The following is a 22445-nucleotide window of genomic DNA, read 5'->3' as shown; positions in this document are numbered from 1 at the left end:
GTAGATCCACGGCTTCCCCGTGCACTGTGGCTGGTGGGATGAATCACAGAAACTTTCCCAGGATCAGATGGACTGGTCAGAACTTGGTGGAAGTAAGTGGGGGTGGATACACCCACCTTCTTACCCTGCTTATTTATCTTCCTGCGTTACCAGACTAATGGAGGAAATTCACCCATGTAGACACTTTGTTACTGCAGTGTGAGAGTAGCCACGTTAATAGTGAAGCATGTAGTAGCCTGGCTTCACAGGCTATATTTCCATTTATACGTTCATTGTTGTTGTTGTTTTTGTGTAGAGCTAATGTTTACCAGACGGTGTTATCTGTTGTAATTACTGTATTAATATACAAACCTGTGTTTGCTGACAGCTCCGTGTCATCATAGCGACATTATGTGAATATCTGTGTCCACTAGAGGGCGGCGTTGATCCACGAATGACAGATTTAATCCAGTTCAGCTGTGATTCTGTGTCTGTCATCTTGATATTATATTATTATAAACTTATTATATCATCTGCGCTTAATATTATATTGTGTTATTGACGTTAATACTTAGTGTGAAAGACGCTGAATCATGGGAGGAGATGTTTTTATTATTTCTTCTCACACCGGTTCACCAATGTCACGTTCATTACAAGGAAGAAAAAATGCTAAAACTAAATTGCCCTTAACCTTTTTATTGAAAAGGAAAAGAAAACTCAGATTCTAGGGCATTTCAGTCGGAGCATGTTCAGTTTCTAATTTTGCAAGTTTACATTAGAGACACGACCCTGTGGTTCTTGGGCCCAGAAACAAAAGTCATTGGTTGTTTTCAGGTTTGGAGCATTAAAAAAAAGGAAAAGTCAGTCTTTTTTTTATTTTCTCTTATCGTTTGATTTACTGTAAAAGTCTTTTTACTTGTTTCAACAAATAAGCTTTGGATCCCTTTCAGACTATACAGAATGCTGTGGTAAGACTTAACTTGTCTATGTGTGTGCTGTGGCCGGCAGGATGAAGGATCCAAACGCAGCACTCGTGCACGAAGGAATAAACTCAAAACAGCAGCTTCATTGCTGGAGAAAACTCGAACCTGTAATACAAGAAAACAAAACTAGAAACTCAAAACATGAAGCTCAAACCAGAAAACAGAGAACCAGAACATCATCAGGAGCACAGAAGAAAAACAGCACTGTAAGGGGAAATCACAGCACTTAAATACACGAGGGACTAACAAGGAAATGGGAGACAGGAGGCAAACACAGCTGGGACTAATCTGACATAATGAGACGAAGGGGAAAACTCAAAACTCAATGCACTGAACACAGGACAAGAAACAGAAGACAGACAAGGAGACGTGACTGACTGGGGAGGAACACAGGGAAGACGCAGTGACAGAGAACTGAGACAAGCATACAACACATGGAGACAAATAAGGAGAACGAGAATACAGAAGGAAACCTTCAGTGGAGACACGACACCAGGAACTATAAATATAATACAAGCAGGAAGCAATCATTCAAATAAAATAACTTAAACCAAACACAGAAACAGTGGGTCACCAGACCTGTACGTGACATAACTATAGCACTAACAGGAAATCACATATTACTCCAGTTTTGGCTTCTGTTCGTTACATACTGTAGATCTTAAGTTAATCTCAGAGAGGATGGTTGGAGGACTTCGATGGACAGTGCACAGGCTTTAAACCATCTAAGCCACATGCAAGAGTGAGAGAAGAAGCACTGATCTGCATGTCTTAAAGTGGTCATTGCTTGTATGGAGCTCAGAGGAGTTACATAAAAAAATAATGCTGTTGGTAATTTTAAGATCAGACAAATGATCAAATTTGAGAACTTTAAACTGAAAGCTGGAAAGTGTAAGAGGAATAGTAACTATTAGACTAGAGGGAAGAAGCTCAAATGTAAGAATCTGGAGCCTCAGTAAACATGTAGGTGAAGGGAACAGAGGGGATTTAGATGTGTTGGGCAGGTGTGGTGTTAATGAGATAAATGCTGAAGAACAAATAGTAGCAAATTTTGCAAAAAGAAGAATAAGAATGGAAATGACTGTGGCGAACCCATGGTTCAAGAAAGGGGAGGAACATAACGTAAAATAAAAGTGGAGGAAGGTGCACAGGTTGAATATATCTTATGATGGAGGTGCAAATAGGAGACGGTTCTTCAGGAAATGCAGAAGATTTGTAAGGAGGAAGTGAGGGCAGCTACAGCAGGGTCCAGTTGGTCCAGATGAACTACCTGCTGATGAACTTTTTAACCAGCTTGTTTAACACAATCCAGGAGAGTGAGAGGATACCGGAGGAACTGAGAAGTGCAATGGTACCGAGTTTCAAGAACAAAGGTGATGTGCAGTGCTGCAGTAAAACTGATGAGAGAACTGTTGGAACTAGGTTAACCCACGAGGTCTTTTAGGTCAAACTAACCTACTTCTTCAACCGTTCACGCAATCGCAAAATTCAAATGACTCCTGAAAGCCGCAACTGTGCGTTTCAGTGGGCACTGAGCTACCAGAACTTTTCCTGTAATTTTGCACAGAAAAACATAATGTACTATTGAAATTACACTTCTTTATCTTATATTAAGATATCTCAGGGATTAAAGGTGTAGTAAAATTTCTTTATACTCAAAATTCACTTGGTGGACCCACTTAATATCAAAGTGTTCTATATGTAAGATGACTTTGAATGACTTTGACATTCCTGATTTATAGAGTTGAAGCAGAGTGTCTGTGTGGAACAGAAACACAGACTATAGATAACTAAAGTCAAAATCAACGTTCAACATAAGATGTGTGTGTTTGTGCGTACACGTCAGGGCTGTTGCTAGGAACTTGAAACATTGGGAAATTAGCCCAGCCCTGAAATCTTTTGGATTTTTGCTCAGTAACAGCACCTTTTAAAAGTTATTTACTACATTTGATTTAAGTATTTAAGTAGAAGATTTTAAGTATTAAAATCACATTGCTGATGAAGCAGTCATGTGAGATTTTATGTTGACATTGTTCAGGTTTTTTTTGCAGCTCTGGTCTCATAGATTCTGCTTCTGTTGTGCAATTATGACTCCTTTTAAAATGCATTACCTCTGTCTGGTGTTTTGGATGCTCACGTGTTCTTCACTTTTCCTGCTCTTTTGGTGTCCAATTAATCTACTGTACCTTCCATCTCATTTCCTCTCTCTGCTTCTTCCCTCTCCTGTCCTGGTTGTAAAAAGAATACAGTTCTAATCAAAGAATCCAAATATGTATTTTTTGATGTAAAGATTAGACATTTAACACATTATTTAGCCATTTATTTTAAACACTGGGTCAACTAAATTTGCATTTGAACACATTAACAAATATAAGATTGCATTATGATTGTCAGTTGATCAGACAGAGACAGTAGTGTTTCAGGTGTTACTTCACCTAGTGAAAAACTGATGCCTGAATACGGATGCCCTTTACTAAACAAATCTTTTACCACTTCTGGGTCTATTCAAAACACAGAGCTAAAGACATGCCTGCACATCACTTTAGTTCCACTCTGCTGCCATCAGAGGGCAGCTTAGACTTGTAGTGATGTAGCCATGTCTGCAGCTTGTTACCACTGGAGGTTAATTAGAACAGATCACATCATTTATAAAACTAGGCTGTAAAGAAATATAATTTTCTCAAAGGACTAGAAAAGAAAACAATATGTGTGCACTATTGTTAAGCTTCTTCTTGTATTTAAAACAATCTTATTCCTATAAAGCCAAAATTACCAATTCAAGACCATCCAGTCATTTCGATAGTTTGTAATTTATTAATGATTATTACTTTGAGTAATTCTTTTTCTCTGGTATCTGAAGATTATGAACAACATAGCCAAACACCTACTCTATACCTTGCTAGTTTTCTCTTTCTTTTGCTACATTCGAGTCAACCTCTGAATGCCACAGTTCTTTGCCCCAACTTGCACTTGCTGAACTGGTTTCATTATGTTACAGTTTGATAGCAGCTTGGAGGAAAGAGAGCTGTCTGAGAAGTGTCTCTCCTGCTTTATGTTTTTGGCAATTATGGATCTAACTTTTTATTATCTGTGTTAATAAACTTTTAATAATTCAGTCAGATCATCGTAAAAGTCACTTTTGAAGCAGCTGTGTGTAGGATACAATGATCTGCTGGTGTGATGGATCCTGAAAGGAATAACCCAAGTAAGTCCTAATTATTAAATGTTTATTTTTCTTTTATAATTTGTTGTCATTTTAAAAACAATCTTCAGCTTCAGTGTTGATTTTGCAGCAACTCACTCTCTCACTTCTTTTTTTTTTTTAATGTTAGGTGCATGCTCCAACAGGAAAAGGTAGTTTAAATCACAGTAACATCTGTTTTCATCGTTTCTCATCATATGAAATTGAAAACAACTACAAAAAATATATATATTCTTGCTCTCCTTAAAGTTTGCAGCAGCAGAGACCTGAGGTTGGTGAATTTCGCTGCACAGAAAAGAGTCATCCTAAAGATGGACAAAACTCTGCAGATGAAAAGTAAAGACTGAAAAGTTATGCTTTCTGTTGTTGAGGCGGCACCAAGGCTTATTGTTGTTTCACTGACTGTTTCCCAAGTCTGCTCATCCGTGACATTCAGAGGTTTTTACAGAACTCCTTATGCCTGAACAGCTATGCAAGTGTATTTGGCAGTACACCCTTTAGGAGAAATTCTTGGGAGTCAGTTTAGCTCAGTCGGTGCGCAGGCCATAACATCTCACATAGTCCTTTGCTGCATGTCCTCCCCTTCTCTCTGTCGTCACTTTTCTGTCTGTCTGCTCTTATATCAAATAAAGGCTAAAATGCTTCCCCAAAAAACAATTTAATAAAAATAAATAAATAAAAACATACCATAGGATGATTTTCTGTTCTGTTACCCTAATTCAATTAATTCAATTTTGGTCTATTCCTTGGAAACATACTGGACCACTTTCACAGATAAGTCTACTCAGACTAACAACTGACATCCTATCCTTTTAATTCATTCTCTTTTATTATTTCAGGGTCTATCAGGAGAGTCCAAAGTCTCCTCAACCTCAACCCAGTTGTGTTTCCATGAAGAGCAACTGGTCAAAGTCTGAACCTCTTAGATTCAAAGATGGACAATCTTCTTCAGGAAAGACGTGAGATGTTGTTGAGATATAAGTGTTAAAGTTTGCACTGTTAGATTTTTATTTTTTTGAGTTTCTGATGCTCTTTCTTTTGATCTCAGTAGTCATCAGGAGAAAGCAAAGTGCTCTGATCCCAGCTCTGTGTCCATGAAGAGCAACTGGTCAAAGTCTGAACCTCTTAGATTCAAAGATGGACAGTCTGGTTCAGAAAACATGTAAGACTTGACTAACTGAAAAAAAGATTAGATTTGGTTGGTTTAATAGTTATTAGAGAAGCCATGGGAACATTGAAAAGTGTTTGTCATAGATGTCATCCTGATTTTATTTCCTGTCACTTCCATCTTTATTTTTTAAATTCCTCTTCTCTCTTCACACTTTTGGCAGTTTCACTAGCTTTGTTAGCCTTTTTAGAATTGTCTCTATGCATGCAGGTGATAGTTAAGATGATGAGATCTGTGATGAGGTCTTTGAAATATAATCAGTGCAAGCATGACTTAATGCTTTATTTCTATAGGCAGTGTGTGCATAATCTATAACAACACATTATGGATAATATTTTTCTTTGCAGAGATCTTGGGGACAAGTGTGAATCTGACAGTTTCTCATGTGGTCATAAAACTCCAAAGGACATGGATTACATATTTATAGTATGTGATTGTTGAAAACCTTTTACCACTTTTAAAATCAATTAAAATATCTTGCATTTTCATGATCCATGCAGTGCTATTCAGACTAGTGTTCACAAGTCATACAACTGATTGTGGTTCTATTCTTATCTGTTCATTCCGATACAGTTACTTGAGGAGAATATAGCAGGATTTGTGAAGACTGAACTGAAGAGGATCCAGAGGATTTTGAGCCAAGATGACTCTGAATATTTAGAGACTGGGAGTGAGGTTGAGGAGATGGGAGACATTAAGAAAAAAAAACAGTTGAGAAGCAGCAGAACAGCTTTTCTTGAAATCACGCTGCATTTTCTGAGAAGAATGAATCAGGAGGAACTAGCTGAGTCACTTCAGAGCAGTAAGACAACGCCGAGAAACAGTTGTTGAGAAAAAATATCAAAAGGTTATACTAATGATACCATCCAGACTAGTATTCTGACAAGCACATATTTTTTGTTAAAATAGAATAGAATAGAATTCAACTTTATTGTCATGGCACATGTCACAAGTACAAGGCAACGAAATGCAGTTTGCATCCATCCAGAAGTGCTTTAGCCATGATATAGATATATTACAAAATATATATGAGCAATAATATAGGTATATAGATATATTACAGAAATGGGTCTGTTATAGGTATGAGGGTACAAAAATGGGTCTATTATGGGTATGTTACAATGTACACGGTATGAAGGTCTGTTATGAATATGCTATAAGTATGTACAGGCTGTAGTGGGTATACAAGCTTTGTACAGGCTATGAACAGGATATAAATATGAAACTATACAGAAATATGCAAGTTATAAACAGTTGTGAACAGTTGTAGAATTATAATTATCATATTGTACAGAATGATTGTTTGTACAGAATTATACAGTAGTGCCGTTAAGATAAGTGAAATATGTGGCTACTTTTTACAGAGGCTATATAAAGTGCTAGTAGTTGTGTGTATGTTCAGTCCATGTGTTAACGTGGGTCAGATGTCAGGAGGCAGAGTTCAGGAGTCTGACAGCTGTGGGGAAGAAGCTGTTCCAGTGCCTGGTGGTCTTAGTCCGGAGGCTCCTGTAGCGCCTCCCAGAGGGCAGGAGGGTGAAGAGTTCATGTGATGGGTGACTGGGGTCTTTGATGATTTTCCCAGCCCTTTTCAGACACCGCTTCCTGTAGATGTCATTTATGGCAGGAAGTGGTGCTCCGGCGATGCGCTGGGCAGTTTTCACGACCCTCTGCGATGCCTTCCGGTCCGAGGCAGAGCAGTTCCCGTACCAGACTGTTATACAGTTGGTCAGGATGCTCTCGATGGTGCAGCGATAGAAGTTCACCAGGATGTCTGAGGACAGGTGGTTCTTCCTCAGAGTCCTCAAGAAGAAGAGGCGCTGGTGAGCCTTCTTGACCAGCTTGGAGCAGTTGGTCGTCCAGATGAGATCCTCGGAGATGTGGACTCCCAGGAACTTGAAGCTGCTCAAAACTGATGCCCAGGTCTGTCAGTTTCCTGATGAGTTGTGAGGGGAGGATTGTATTGAATGCTGAACTGAAGTCTATAAACAGCATTCTGGTGTAGGTGTTGTTGTTGTCCAGGTGTGAGAGGACAGAGTGCAGTGCGATGGAGACTGCATCCTCTGTGCTCCTGTTCTGACGGTATGCGAATTGGTGGGGGTCCAGGGTGGGGGGGAGACAGGATTTGAAGTGTGCTAGGACCAGCTGCTCTAAGCACTTAGTGATGATGGGGGTGAGTGCTACTGGGCGGTAATCATTGAGGCTAGATGGGTTGGAGTTTTGGGTATCGGGACAATGGAGGTGGATTTGAAGCAGACCGGTACCACAGCGTGGGCCAAGGACAGATTGAATATGTGTGTCAGCACTCCTGCAAGCTCCCCAGAACACGCTCTGAGAACACGCCCGGGGATGCCATCAGGACCTGCAGCCTTTTGGACATTAATCCTGCTCAGCACCGCTCCTAGATCGGTGGGGGAAAGAGTCAGTGGGTGGTGGTCTGGCGTCACGTCTGCTTTGGTCGTAGTTGTGGGGTTCCCTCGCTTAAAACGAGCATAAAAGTTGTTGAGCTCATTGAGGAAGGAGACATCAGAGGATGCGCGGGAGTGTTTGGTGGTCCTGTAGTCTGTAATGGTCTGGAGTCCTTGCCACATGCGTTGGGGGTTGGAGTTGGAGAAGTGTTCTTCTACCTCTTCTAGGCTTTTAATAACTTGCATAATGAAATGTCAAGCATAAACACTGACTTGAATATTGTTTACATGTTTATATGAAGTATTTTAGTGTCTTTTACTATGGATCCATGCAGTTGGAATAAATGCAAAATGTCATTATCTTGCTTAAATAACCACGATTTACGGAAAAGTCTGGATAGCAGTAGAATTATTATAAATCTGTAAGTATTTATGGTGTTAGTTATCCATGCCTTGTGCACAAATATATAATGAATATAAATGATGGCTGTAATGCAGATCAGAGAATTTAAGCAATTCAAAATCATATTAACAAATAAAAGCCCAGACCCATTTTTACAGTCAGGAAAACTATGGGGGATTCAATTCTGAAACTTTAACAGAAACTTACCTCATTTTCCCATAAGAACCCCCAGTGACACCTCTGTCCCCGTTTGTCCTTATGGGTTAAACATGTGTTCTTGTATTTAAATGACTTGCTAATTCACCTTTACATTTACATTCTGTTCTTATTTACATTTTACTTGACATTCAATATTTTTTAAAAATGGGTTTATACAAATTTTGGCAAAAACACTCATTATTATTTCTGTTGATTGTTGATTCAGAAACCTACACCATCAACTGCCAGCGGAAACTCAAATGTAATCTCAAGAAGAAGTTCCAGGTTGTGTTTGAGGGAGTTGCTAAAGCTGGAAATCCAACGCTCCTCAATGAGATCTACACAGAGCTCTACATCACAGAGGGAGAGACTGGAAAGATTAATAATGAACATGAGATCAGACAAATTGAAGCAGTATTTAGGAAAAGAGACAAAATAGAAACAACAATCAGATGTGAAGACATCTTTAAACTCTCACCTATAAGAGATGAACCAATCAGAATCGTGCTGACGAAGGGAGTGGCAGGCATTGGGAAAACAGTCTTAACACAGAAATACACTCTTGACTGGGCTGAAGACAAAGCCAATCAGGACATTCAGTTTATATTTCCATTTACTTTCAGAGAGCTGAATGTGCTGAAAGAGAAAAAGTTCAGCTTGAAGAAACTTCTTCATCACTTCTTTTCTGAAACAAAAGGAGAAACCTACAACTATGACAAGCCCCAAGTTGTGTTCATCTTTGATGGTCTGGATGAGTGCCGCCTTCCTCTGGACTTCAAGCACAATAAAACATTGAGTGATGTAACAAAGTCAACTTCACTGGATGTGCTGCTGACTAACCTTATCAGTGGTAAACTCCTTCCCTCCGCTCGCCTCTGGATAACCACACGACCTGCAGCAGCCAATCAGATACCTGCTGAATGTGTCCACATGCTGACAGAGGTCAGAGGATTTACTAATTCACAGAAGGAAGCATACTTTCAAAAGAGATTTAAAGATAAAATGCAGGGCAGTATTGTCCTCCAAAACATCAAGAGATCACGAAGCCTCCACATCATGTGCCACATCCCAGTCTTCTGTTGGATCACTGCTACGGTTCTGGAAGATGTGCTGATAACCAGAGAGGGAGGACAGCTGCCCAAGACCCTGACTGAGATGTACATCCACTTCTTGGTAGTTCAGGCAAAACTAAAGAACATAAAGTATGACGGAGGAGCTGAGACAGATCCACACTGGAGTCCAGAAACCATAAAGATGACAGAGTCTCTGGGAAAACTGGCTTTTGACCAGCTTCAGAAAGGAAACCTGATCTTCTATGAATCAGACCTGACAGAGTGTGGCATCGATATCAGAGCAGCCTCGGTGTACTCAGGAGTTTTCACACAGATCTTCAAAGAGGAGAGAGGACTGTACCAGGAAAAGGTGTTCTGCTTTGTCCATCTGAGCGTTCAGGAGTTTCTGGCTGCTCTTCACGTCCATCTGACCTTCATCAATTCTGGGGTCAATCTGCTGTCTGATGTACAGTCTAAATCCAAATGGTCTGGACTATTAAACAAGGACAACACATATGCAAAGTTTTACCAGAGTGCTGTGGACAAAGCCTTGCAGAGTCCGAATGGACATCTAGATCTCTTCCTCCGCTTCCTCTTGGGTCTCTCGCTGGAAACCAACCAGGCACTCCTAGCAGGCTCTGCTATGCCAGCACAGCAAGGAAGTTGCTCAAAAGTGAACCAGAAAACAAATCAGTACATCAAGAAAATAATCAGAAAAAAAATCTCTCCAGAGAGAAGCATCAATCTGTTCCACTGTCTGAATGAACTGCATGACAGTTCTCTAGTGGAAGAAATTCAGCAATCACTGAGGTCAAGAAGTCTCTCCTCAAACCAACTATCACGTGCTCATTGGTCAGCACTAATCTTCATCTTACTGTCATCAGAAGAAGATTTGGATGTGTTTGACCTAAAGAAATACTCTGCATCAGAGGAAGCTCTTCAAAGGCTGCTGCCAGTGGTCAAAACCTCCAGCACAGCTCTGTAGGTTGATGTTATATATAACAAAAAATTCCCCTCTCACCCCTGCGGAGCAGTCTTTGTCCTTCAAGCTTGGGTCCTCTGCCAGAGGCCTGGGAGCTTGAGGGTCCTGCACAGTATCTTAGCTGTTCCTAGGACTGCTCTCTTCTGGACAGAGATCTGGAATGTTGTTCCTGGGATCTGCTGGAGCCACTCGGCTATCTTGGGGGTCATTGCACCATTGGCATACATAGAACGCCATCACCATTAGTTATGGCGTGCATGCCCTGCCTGCTAGCATCTTGCGCCCTGCTGTTATGTGCTGGATTGTCTCAGGGGCATCTTTACACAGCCTGCACCTGGGGTCTTGCCTGGTGTGGTAGACTCCAGCCTCTATGGATCTTGTACTTAGAGCTTGTTACTGTGCTGCCATGATTAGTGCCTCTGTGCTGTCTTTTAGTCTAGCTCTGTCCAGCCATTGGTAGGATTTCTGGATGCCAGCCACTTGGTGCAATGACCCCCAAGCAAGGCGAGTGGTTCCAGCAGATCCCAGAAACAACATCTGAGATCTCTGTCCAGAAGAACGTAGTCCTAGGAACAACTAAGATACTGCACAGGACCCTCAAGCTCCCGGGCCTCTGGTAGAGGGCCTGAGTTTGAAGGATAAAGACCGCCACCGCAGGGAAAGAGGCGAGTTTTGTTTTTTGTTTTTTTTTAATGAATGACAAAATAAAACTTGAATCTACTTATATGACTTCTGTCTTTTCCCCACTGGTACTTATTTCAGGCTGAGCGGCTGTAAGCTGACAGAGAAAAGCTGTTCATTTTTGGCAACAGTTTTTAACTCCCAGTCATGTAATTTGACTAAGCTAAACCTGAGTAACAACAACCTGCAAGATCCAGGGGTGATTTCACTCTGTGCTGGACTGCGGAGTCCATACTGTCAAGTGAAAACTCTGAGGTTTGATAAAGTTTGCGTGTGCTTATGTGTTTCTTGTAAGATTTTGTGTTATGTGAAGACATACATTTGTTATGAATTTGCACTCTATGCAGTTCTAATTTTGGTGTTTTAAAACTGTTTACAACCTACATGTAGTTTATTAAGGCACTAAAGATCTTGGATAAACTTATGAAATGTCTGAAATAAAAACAAATGTGTTTCTTTTAACATTTAGGTTGGAACAAACCAGTCTCACAGAGGCATGCTGCGAGGATCTCTCATCAGTCCTCAGCACCCAGTCCTCCAGTCTGATAAACCTGTCCCTGAATTATAACAAGCTGGAGGATTCTGGAGTGAAGCTGCTTTCTGTTGGCTTGGGCAGTCTACAGTGTAAACTCGAAGTTCTCAGGTTTGATTAATGAAGAAAGTTTTAGTCATATTACTGTCTAGGTTATAAAGAAAGTTTATCATGAATATGGTAGTTCATGCCACAGCCATATATACAAAAATATGTTAAAAGGCGTATGCCATCATTGGGAAATACATACATATATTCCTGCAGCTTGACAGTGGGCATTACTTGAGAAAATTAAATTATGAACATGTAACTCTGCCCATTGTTTCAGCATAATGAAAAAATATCCATGCATCTGTCATAGACACAACAGAATAAGCAGAGATACCCAGAGCTCACCTCCTCCAGCTCAAGCCAGCCAAGAAACATAATCTCCCTAGTGTGTTCTGGGTCTGCACCAGGGTTTCCTTCCATGCTCCCCCTCAAATGTCTTCTTTAAGTTTAGAAGACTCTAGGCTGTCCTCTGAACTCAACCTGAATGACCTAAAAGAATGAGGTCTGTGATCAACCAAAGCTCTTAGCCATATCCCCAAGATATGGTATAGTGGTTTGTTGCACTGTGGATTGGGTGGTGGTCAGGGCCATCTGCCAAGACTGTTTAGACTAGTAGATACTTAAGAAAACATTATTAAGAAAATACCAGCATGATAAATGTTTAATGGTTGTGTTAGGCAAAGCACATATAAAAGATATGATTCTTTCAAACAGCCAGCAGGGAGCAACTTCTCTGATATAAAAAAAAAGAGAAGTCTGAGAAAGTAAGTTTAAAAAAAGCAAGTAAAACTTTATTTATATGGCACCTTTAAAGATAAAAGATCACAAAGTGCTTCACACAGGGATAACAAAGTATAAAACAAAACAGACAACATGTGTTTTTAGTTATTTAGAAGCTACTGAGTCCAGAGATTTTAAGCTCAGTGGGAGAGAGTTCCACAGTCTCCCTTAGTTCTCAGCCTTGTATGATGAATGACAAGTAGACCATGATTACATGACCTAAGAGACCTGCTAGGAACATGAGGCTGTAGAAGTTCAATGATGTAGGCAGGTGCTTGACCATGAAGAGCTCTATAAGTCAGTACCAGAATCTTGAAGTGGACTCTAAATTCAATGGGGAGCCAGTGCAGCTGTATTAGCAATGGTGTCAGATGTAAATACTTAGATGTTTTGGTCACAAGTCTTGCTGCGGCATTTTGAACAATCTGTAGATGCTCCAAGGAGTTTTTGTTTAAACATGTAAACAGTGAATTACAGTAGTCCAGTCTTGATAAAATGAAAGCATGAATGATAATCTCCAGTTCAGTGTGAGATACAATAGGGCTTAGTTTAGAAATGTTTCTTAAGTGATAAAAGCAGGACCGAACCAAAGATTTGACATGAACATCCAAGTGAGGTCAAAGATTACCCCTAGGTTCCTGTTAGACAATTTCAGAAATGTTGCAAGGGGACCAAGAGCATTCATTATCTTAGGTACGTGTCTATCAGGGGCATGCAAGGACTTCAGTCTTTCCTGGAATCTAAGCACTCATTAAAAATCTGTAGCTTAGAAACATCTTGAGACTTAAAAGAAATGAATAACTGGATATCATCTGCGTAGCAGTGGTAGCAAATGTCCTCAAAGGGGCTCAAAACATGCTGGAGGGGAAGTAGATATATTAAGAACTATAGAAAATAGAAAATGCTCCCACTGCTCACTTTCTCGCTTCAGCGAACACTTTGTGAAGAGTTTATGGTCTCAATTCCTGGAAGCTAAGACCAAGTACAAAACCATAAGTGAACCACTTATTTTGGCTGAAAAAAAAAAAAAGAAATTAAACAATGTCCAAGATACCAGAGACCGGTGGCTGTGGCCAGAGCGTTCTCACTCCCGAGGCGTAACATGTCGACGTTTTGTCACGTCCCGCGGCGTTCCTGAGGAACGCGAAAGGAGACCTTCGGCGTTCTTATGGTACGCGGCGGGTTATGGCTGGAATCCAGTGCAATGACGCTCCCGCGGTAGTAGACGTTCCAGCCCTGTATTCCAGCCCTAAACCTAACCTTATCCCTAGCCCTGACCATAACCTTATTCCTGACCTTAACCAGGACTTTAATGATGTTAAATAGCGTGTTTCTAAGCGATTTGAAGAAAAAGAGCGAACATGTGTAGGTTCAGTCCAGACGGTTCTCATATTTCCTCTTTTTCCGAGGTCGTCATTTAGGAACGTGGTGGGTAGCCGAAAACGTAATATGGTGACGATTTGTCACCTAGCGTAAAATGTTACGCTTTGGGAGTGAGAACGGGTTGCTGTGGCTCAGGTGGTAGAGCAGATCAGCTACTGATTAGAAGGTTGGTGGTTTGATTCTTGGCTTCCCTAGTCTGCATGCCAAATATCCTTGGGCACGATACTAACCCCAAGTTGCTCTCTGATGTGTTCATTGGAGTGTGAATGTTTATTAGTTTGCACTTGAGTTTAGAAGTGCTGGGGTGAATGAGGCATGTTGTATACAGTGCTTTGAGTAGAAAAGCGCTATATAAGAATCAGTTCATTTACCAGTCCAAGATACAAAATAAAAATCTCCAGGCAAAGCAACACACATGGGGAAACAGGAAGGCAAGGACAACAGCATTAAAGGATAAATGGAAAACACAGAAAATCTATACTAGGGGACACTTAGGGAAACAGGTTGGGAACAAGGAACACCTGAAACTAATTAAGGGTAACAAGACTGGGGAATAGGGGAACTGGCAACATGACATGGACAAACCGCTACCAAAATAAAATAGGCACTCACAACCTAAACATAGAGATAAGACTATAACAGACTACTCTGATTAATGGGGAGGCTTGTGCCAGGAAGGGCATCCGGCATAATTTATTATGTGTGCAGGAGACCATTTGGAAGGGAAGCAAGGCCAGGAGTTGTTGTGCCATGGTGTAGATGGGAGGAGAAATGGAGTAGGAGTAAGTATTGCTTGCTTTGCTTGTCCTGTCAGAACACTAATGAAAATGAATATATCACAGTGACACCTGAGCTGGGAGCCATGAGAGAGATGGTTTGGACATGTACAGAGGAGGGATAGTGGATATAGTGGGGGGAAAAAGAGGAAGGAAAGAGGAAAAGATGAAGACCACAGTAAAATTCATGGTTGTAGTAAAGGAGAACATGCAGAGGGATGGTATGACAGGGGATCATGTTGGGATGAGGTGAGGTAGATGGAGCTCATCTGCTGTGGTGACCTTTGAATGGAGCAGCTGAAAGGAAAATGATTTTATATTAACATATATAATATTGGGGGGTTTTCTTCCTTCTCTTTTAAACATTCAGGTTGGTTGCCTGTGATCTATCAACAGTAAGCTGTGGCATTTTGACTTCAGTGCTCAACTTTCAGTCCTCCAGGCTGACAGAGCTGGACATGAGTTTCAACTGTCTGCAAGATTCAGGAGTCAAGCAACTCTGTGTTGGCTTACAGAGTCCATACTGTAGACTAAAAACTCTCAGGTCAGTGGGGTAACTGCAATATTGCATAGGCCTGTTGATTGCTCTCTCATTTGTAATGTCTCCAGTTTTCATTTGTTCAATATTATCTGTTAGAATTCTCAGTTCAGTTGAATTCAGTTTATATAGTGCCTAATCACAACAGCAGTACCTTAAAACACTTTGTATTTTAAGGCAAAGACTCACAATAATATATCAAATGTGCTTTTTTTCAGCCTTAGCTACTGTGGTCTGTCAGAGAAGAGCTGTGGATATCTGGCTTCAGCTGTCAGAGTCTGTCATCTGACAGTTCTTGATTTAAGTAGCAATGACCTGCTGGATTCAGGAGTGGTGATGCTCTCTGCTGGACTACGAAATCCTTACTGTAAACTGAAGGCACTCAGGTCAGATCTCTTAAACTGAACACCTTGGCTGTGTTCTTAGTATTAGACTTTTTTTTGTTTTGTTTTGTTTTTAGCTGGCTGAAACTGGTGGATTGCCTGAACTAGGTCTTCAAAATCTGTCTTCATCAGTATTGACGTGGTACTCATCCACCTCATTCTATAGTAGTCTGTCAGTCTTACTCTTAAATCTATAAACTTGAATAACTTGAAAGTATTCACTTAGGTACTTGACTTACTCCCAAACCAACAGAGTACCAGATCTGACCTTTATTTCCACTGACACCCGACTGAAAGTAAAGCCTGGCTGAATACAGTACCATGACACTTTCCTCATTAATGGTGGTGGCCATAACATTCTGTAACAAGAAAACAATTTACTGTCTGGGATCTACTAAAGTTTATAGTACTTCAATCAAAGCATAAATTATAATTTTTTTCAGTGTTTAATCTGACAAATTTAGAACTTTGCATTTACAAATACTGACTTTATATAAAAATGTACATAGCTGTTTTCAACTCAGTATTTTGAAGGCCCCATGTTAATGTTTTGACCATAACTAACTGTATTTTATTTATTTATTTTGGCAGGTGGCAGGTAATTTAGCCACACCCCTAACATGAACCCTTATCAGTATTCCAAGTGAAAAAAATGTACTCCTTGTACAGTATTTTTTGTTTGCTTGTTTGTTTTTGTACCAGGGTTTCAACATGTTCATTTTTACTGTCAAGTTGGATAATTTAGTTTGGTGATTGCTGTAACACGCACCAACCACCATACAGCCTCTTATGGCAAGGTCTCTCTGCAGAGGAGATATCGAACATAGTTCATTTGAGCTCAGCATCCCCAGGCTCCACTGGAATGCTGTCAAAGTTCTACCTGAGGTAGAAATTAAAGATCTCCATAACCATGTCCTCTGCCAAGTGCCAAGCCTACTGAGCATCTTCCCCTGCCACCCGATCCCTATCAAATGATTACCACCAGCTGGTGAATGCTAAAATTCAAATCTTCCCTTCACCTGAGTGTCCAAGGCAAACAGCCATAGATCTGATGGCATAATTGCAAAACTGATCATTTTGGAATAAGTTGGACCTGAGACCTAGGCCCCTGTCACAGTAACACTATCCTGGGCAGGGTATCATGGTCTAGAGTTGTAAAAATCTTTTCTATTCACGCCAGGCAACAACTCGATGAGAAGTAGTTTTTATTCCAGATGTGTTCAGGGTTCAGCTGTGTTGTTAAAAACTATATCAGCAGCTTATGAAATGAAAAAGTGGTTACAATTAACATGCACACTTTGCACCACTTTGTTTATTATCTTGATTTTTTTCATAAATGGTTGGATGGTCAGCTCTTTTCATAAAGGCTGGTCCCAGTATATACTATGCTGAAGGAAACAATGAAGCTCCTTTAATTAGTATTTGGAACATCTGCCATCCAGATACTTCTGGGTGACGTCTATCAGTTAGGAACCTTGCTAACCAAAACAGACAATTGGAATGCACCGTAAAAGTAAGGCATAGGAGATAAAGAAAATCAGGAATTCAGACATCTAAACAGTAGGCAATTATGGGAAATCAGTGCAACATGTTGGGGCCTTTTTTGTGTCCTTTTTGCCAAATACAGTATAACATAACATTTTCCCTTTGTGTGTGCGTTTACAGTCTGTCGGGCTGTCAGATAACAGAAAAAGGATGTCCTTCTTTGGCCTCAGCCCTGACATCCAACCCCATCCATCTGCAAGAACTGGACCTGAACTACAATCATCTTGGTGACTTTGGCGCAATGCTTCTTACTGCTAAACTGGAGGATCCCCAATGCAGACTGGAAACACTCAGGTATGGAGAGCCTTGCTTTAATCCAGAGATATATAAAGAAGCACCAGGAAAGAATTTTTGATAACTGTGAAACCAGACAAATTCATGGTTCATCCCATAGAAGAAAAATTGAAAAACACTGAGGCTGCCATTCCCACCAGTCGAAAATAGTTATGTCTTTATGGTTCATTGTGCTTATTAATGAAATGAAATGAAAATTTGCATTTTTCACATGTTGAAGCAGTGGTGCATCCATGATAACCAGTTTTATCTGTTAGTTGTTTTGATGATCAACCTGATGCTAATTTATATTCCTGTAGATTTAACGCTGTTGATTAATCAATACTGCATTTATTTGCTAACAGCTTGTTTCTGTAGTTGCTTGTGGTTTAGAAAAGCACTGTTGCCTCACAGCAAGAAGGTCCTGGGTTTGTACTCCACCATTGGCTGGTCCCTTTCTGTGTTTGCATGTTCTCTCCGTGTCTGTGTGGGTTCTGTTTGGGTACTCTTTGGATTGTGTGACTCTCTCCCACAGTCCAAAGACATGCAATTAGTGGAGTTTGATTAATTGGTAACTCTAAATCGCCCATAGATGCGAATGTGAGCGCGAATGGTTGTCTGTCTCTCTGTGTTGGCCCTGCGTCAGATTCCTTTTCCATATGGGACAGACTAAAACCCCCACATGACCCTGATAAGGATAAGTGGAAGAGAATGGATGGATGGAAGCATGTTGGTCTGATATTGTTTGCTTTTTTTTTTTTTTATCTCAGGCTGGACCACAATGGAGCACAGAGGTTAAAAACAGATCTTAGAAAGTGTAAGTAATTAATTAGTGAAAACCTTTTTTTTAATTGGAAAGTTTCCTGCTCAAAGTGTCATTATTTGGTCAAACCTTATCTTTGTAATATATTGTTACAAGCATGTTGTTGGTAATGACTGAGAGAATAGGCATATTGTACAAATGTGCATACTTTATACCTGAGTATCAGTGTCATGAAAACAAAGCTGCCTTGATTTGATGAAGCTAAGCTTGTAAGTTACAGCGGTTTAACTGCTTACATGTTAGCTTTTACTGTAGAAAGTAACCCAGACAGCACCCTCATTCGCCATGATGATGGGATTACAGAGGAACGTAGTCAGTAGATCATGTTCTATCTAAGGGTGCCTTTAAAAAAATCGATGTCCTGATTTAAATTAATTTTAGTTAGAATAACGTGATATCGATTCATTAAATCCAGAAATCGATTTTTAAATATAAATGTATTTTGCCAGAAACACCAGAATCTCAGCTCAAAGTTCACAAAATGATTTCAACAACCACCAAACAGCTAGAACGGTAACAATGAAAGAGCAGGTAAAAGGAAAACAATGTAAACACAAAGCATGACTTGTTCACCTGATGGCACGTATGCGGCCACACCGTTGGTGCTGAAAGCCAACAATCTCACAGATTCTGAAGCTGCAGGTTTCGTCACTCTCCGACCAAAATGTTGTGCTGTGCCTCTCATTTTATAGCTTTAGAGCACATACAGTAATGTAATGCAAAAAAGTAATCATTTAAAATATCAAGTCAAACTTTCAATGGTCAACAAAAGGGCTAAATAAATAACATAAAGTAATGTATCACTAAAAAAAATCACCAAAAACCCAACTGAGGAAAAATAATAAATAAAAAGTTAAGCAGTAAAACAAAACAAAAAATTGACAACCCGGATTGAAGGTTTTGGTGCTTTAAAATATAACAAATGTAACAAAAATTCACAATTCAACCCTTAATCTCAAATTCACTAAAATCATATTAGCAAGTGCTAATTTAACAGCACACAAGCAAATAACAAAACTCATATTTCCAGAACACAAAAATATCTCCATACCTGCAAAATACAGAGAAACATGAGCTGTGCATGTTGTGCATCAGCTTTTCTTTTTAAACCTGCTGCTAGTAATCAGGCTAATTTGGCTTGCAAGCGCTACAGTTGTTATCCTCAAGATAAAAATCATTGAAAACTTAAGTTAGTGAACTCAGCCCTCTGCAAGACTCACAACAAACAAGTTGGATATTAAACAGAACAAAATGCAGCAGTTGGGTCATTCTAATTACAACTAATGGCTTTAAAAGACTGTTATTAGCCCACATTTGGGAAAGGAGAGAAATGTTTCTTGTATAAAATAGGCTGATTCTATATCATCAGCCACAGTGTCTATGTTGTTGGCTGCTCGCTGTGCTCAAAATCACTGCAGTTAGAAAAATAGCTTTTTGTAGCAAGTGTGATTAACTAAATTTTGTTAAAGCTCCTTGTTTTATCAGTTTGTAATCTTTTCTTCAATCAGATGCCTGCTGTCTCACACTGGACAATAATACAGTCCACAAGAACCTTGCTCTGAAGCCAGACAAGAAGACTGTGTTGGGGTCAAAACAGCCAGTTTTACAGTCACGATGGGAATTCCTGCCTTTCACTCCAGATATATTTTATAACTGGGAACAGGCACTATGTACAGAAGGTCTCACTGGACGTTGTTACTGGGAGGTAAAGTGGAGAGGGATTGTTTCCATAGGTGTGACTTACAAGGGCATCCAGAGGAAAGGTGAGGATAAATCCTACTGGCTTGGGGGAAATGAGAGGTCCTGGATACTACTCTGCCATAGGGATAATTACTCCGTGTGGCACAATTATAGTCAAAAAGAGATACCATTTCGCCCCAGCAATAAAGGCTCTTGCTTTAGAATTGGAGTGTACATGGACTGGCCAGCTGGCATTCTGTCCTTCTTTGATGTCTCCACTGACACTCGGATCCACCTCCACACCTTTCACTGCAAGTTCACTGATCCCCTCTACCCTGCACTTTGGTTCTGGTTTACAGTTGAAATGCACAAGTGCTCAGCAGCTTTGTGTGACCTGCAGGAATGGGAGTAACCAACTGTTTATGAAAACTGTAGTTTAATCTATCTATTGATTGAACTTTGTACATATGTTAAGGTAAAAGGGAGCAGAATTTCCAGTAAATTATGCCATGTAAACACTACCAGCCATGCAAGAGTCTTGGCTAAGTAAAAGCAACAAAATAAGATTGTTGGCACATTTTTAGGTTTAAAGGAGGATCTAGTCTGCTCATATCCAGTTCCATATTTTTATACTTGGACTCCACTATACTAGCTTTGCATGAGTATTTTCGGACCATAAGGTGCACCGGATTATAAGGCGCATTAAGCGAAACAAAACGGTCAGATAAGTCAAACTTTACTCTTTATTTATAAATTTACTTGGGACAGTGCATGTTAATGAAAAAAAAAAAAGAAATTACATGAATGCAAACATACCAGATTATAGCCAAAGGCTAATTTCCATCTGTTGTCCAAAAAAAGTCAAATCATTCTTCTTGCTTCCTCCACTTCTGTACCATTGATTCATTAATGTTGAATTCTCAGGCAGCTGTTCTATTCCCATCTTGTTGCAGTATATGAATGACTAACCTCGTATTGTGGATGGATTATCTCAGTTGTTCTCCTGACTGAAGTTTGGTCCGTTTACAGCATCCTGCCATGCGATTGCATTTGTCTCTAACCATCGGGAACCCTCACGTTAGCTTTTATCAAGTGGAAAAAAGTTAGCGTTCATCCTCCAGCTTCACTGTGTTTATTATGCTAACATAGCTGTGTAGCTAGCAATCACGTAGCACATCATTATATAGCAGCTAGCCCAACTTCAGTAACCCTACAAACGTCACGGCTGCACTTTGAATCACCTTGTTGTTGAATTGTGCTATACAAATAAACTTGCCTTGCCTTGCCTTGCCTTGCTGTTTAGTTTTCTGTCTTTGTGTTGGAAGTGATAGCAGAGCTGTACGTTTGAATTTGTTTCCGTAATCTCTCAGTCAGAACATGCTATATCATATTTAGGTGGAAACTAGCGAGCTAACTTCCTGCTAACTTCCTGCTAACTTCTAACTCTGTTAAATGTAATAAATCCTGTTTTCATGGATGCCTGGATGTTAAACTTAATTGTTACACCTGGTAAAGCAGCAATATTAGCACCACATCCTCATTTGGTGCCATTTACATTTTTAATTAATGAAAAAAAGGAAACATTGAGACAAACGTTTGTCATTTTGAAAATTACAATTGTTTTTTGTGTTTTGTTTTTTAATTAAAAACATTTGTGGATAATTTGGAAAAGTATTGGATTTTCTTTCCTTTAAATAGGATTTCATTTTAAAAAGGTGAACATCTGTGAGGGCATTAAGTAAAACTTTGGATTGTGCAGTCATTTTTGGAGTATTGGTGCATTTAGTAAAGCGTGGACATGTTTTAACCCTTTAAGTCATTTATGAGACCCCTCATTTATTTCTAGGTGCCACTATATTTAATCATAGACATGGATTTGTCAGTTTGCTTCTCCCACAACTTTTATATTTTTTTCCTTATTTTTGTTTTACATAGTTAGGACTATTAATGTGTGGGTGGTGCAGAGTTGTGTAAAATATATGTATGCTTTTAATGTACATTACATAATAATTCTGATTGTGATTGTAGGCTTTGATTCAATGTAATTTTCCACTTCTAATCACTGCAGTGGCATGTTTTGCATTAAACCATGGATAACAGACCCACAGTAGCAAGATTTGCTGTTTGAGGCAGAAATGTAAAGCTCAAGATGATAATGAAAACAATCGAATGGATGGGGGGGAGCGAAAGTCATAATGGCTTAAGAACACTTTGAATATCTGTCATATACAAAGGAAACTGTACATGAATGATAAACACCAATAGATCTATCCATCCATCCATTCTCTTCTGCTTTCCTCATCAGGGTCTAACAGATTCATTAAAAAAATATCCCTGTACACTCACCAGTCACTTTATTACAGGGGTAGGCAACTTCAGGCCTCGAGGACCGGGATCCTGCAGGTTTTAGATGTGTCTGTGATCCATCACAGCTGATTTAAATGGCTAAATGACCTCCTCAACATGTCTTGAAGTTCTCCAGAGGCCTGGGAATGAACTAATCATGTGATTCTTGGTGATATCTAAAACCTGCAGGACACAGGCCCTCGAGGCCTGGAGTTCCCCACCCCTGCTTTATTAGGTACATCTTTTTAGTACTGGGTTGGACTCACTTTTTCCTTCATAGCT

At 39.9% G+C, this 22445-nt stretch overlaps 1 protein-coding gene across 1 annotated transcript; it reads left to right on the top strand.

Annotated features, from left to right (window-relative positions):
* Positions 1-3959: 3959 nt before the first annotated feature.
* LOC146560367 (NACHT, LRR and PYD domains-containing protein 3-like) lies at positions 3960-21944 on the top strand. Its single transcript, XM_085244443.1, has 15 exons — positions 3960-4167; positions 4295-4316; positions 4414-4500; positions 5004-5123; positions 5213-5326; positions 5680-5758; positions 5906-6134; positions 8565-10371; positions 11135-11308; positions 11523-11696; positions 14946-15119; positions 15332-15499; positions 17162-17335; positions 18085-18131; positions 19646-21944. Exons 1-15 carry the CDS (start codon positions 4143-4145, stop codon positions 20227-20229), a joined length of 3978 nt encoding a protein of 1325 aa, XP_085100569.1. The 5' UTR covers positions 3960-4142; the 3' UTR covers positions 20230-21944.
* Positions 21945-22445: the final 501 nt, after the last annotated feature.

Source organism: Mchenga conophoros, linkage group LG14 (assembly GCF_057382185.1).
Source record: "Mchenga conophoros isolate Kocher_MC1m ecotype Shallow Benthic linkage group LG14, M_conophoros_male_GT1.1, whole genome shotgun sequence".
In the NCBI taxonomy this organism is placed as follows: Eukaryota; Metazoa; Chordata; class Actinopteri; order Cichliformes; family Cichlidae; genus Mchenga; species Mchenga conophoros.
Note: the sequence above shows the minus strand (reverse complement) of the source record. Positions and strands in the feature narration are given on the sequence as shown.

Coding starts and splice junctions, on each gene's coding strand:
- LOC146560367 (XM_085244443.1), top strand. CDS start 4,143: ATGGATCCTGAAAGGAATAACCCAA. Junction 5,759..5,905: donor ACATGGATTACATATTTATA/GTATGTGATTGT, acceptor ATTCCGATACAG/TTACTTGAGGAGAATATAGC. Junction 15,500..17,161: donor TGTAAACTGAAGGCACTCAG/GTCAGATCTCTT, acceptor GTGCGTTTACAG/TCTGTCGGGCTGTCAGATAA.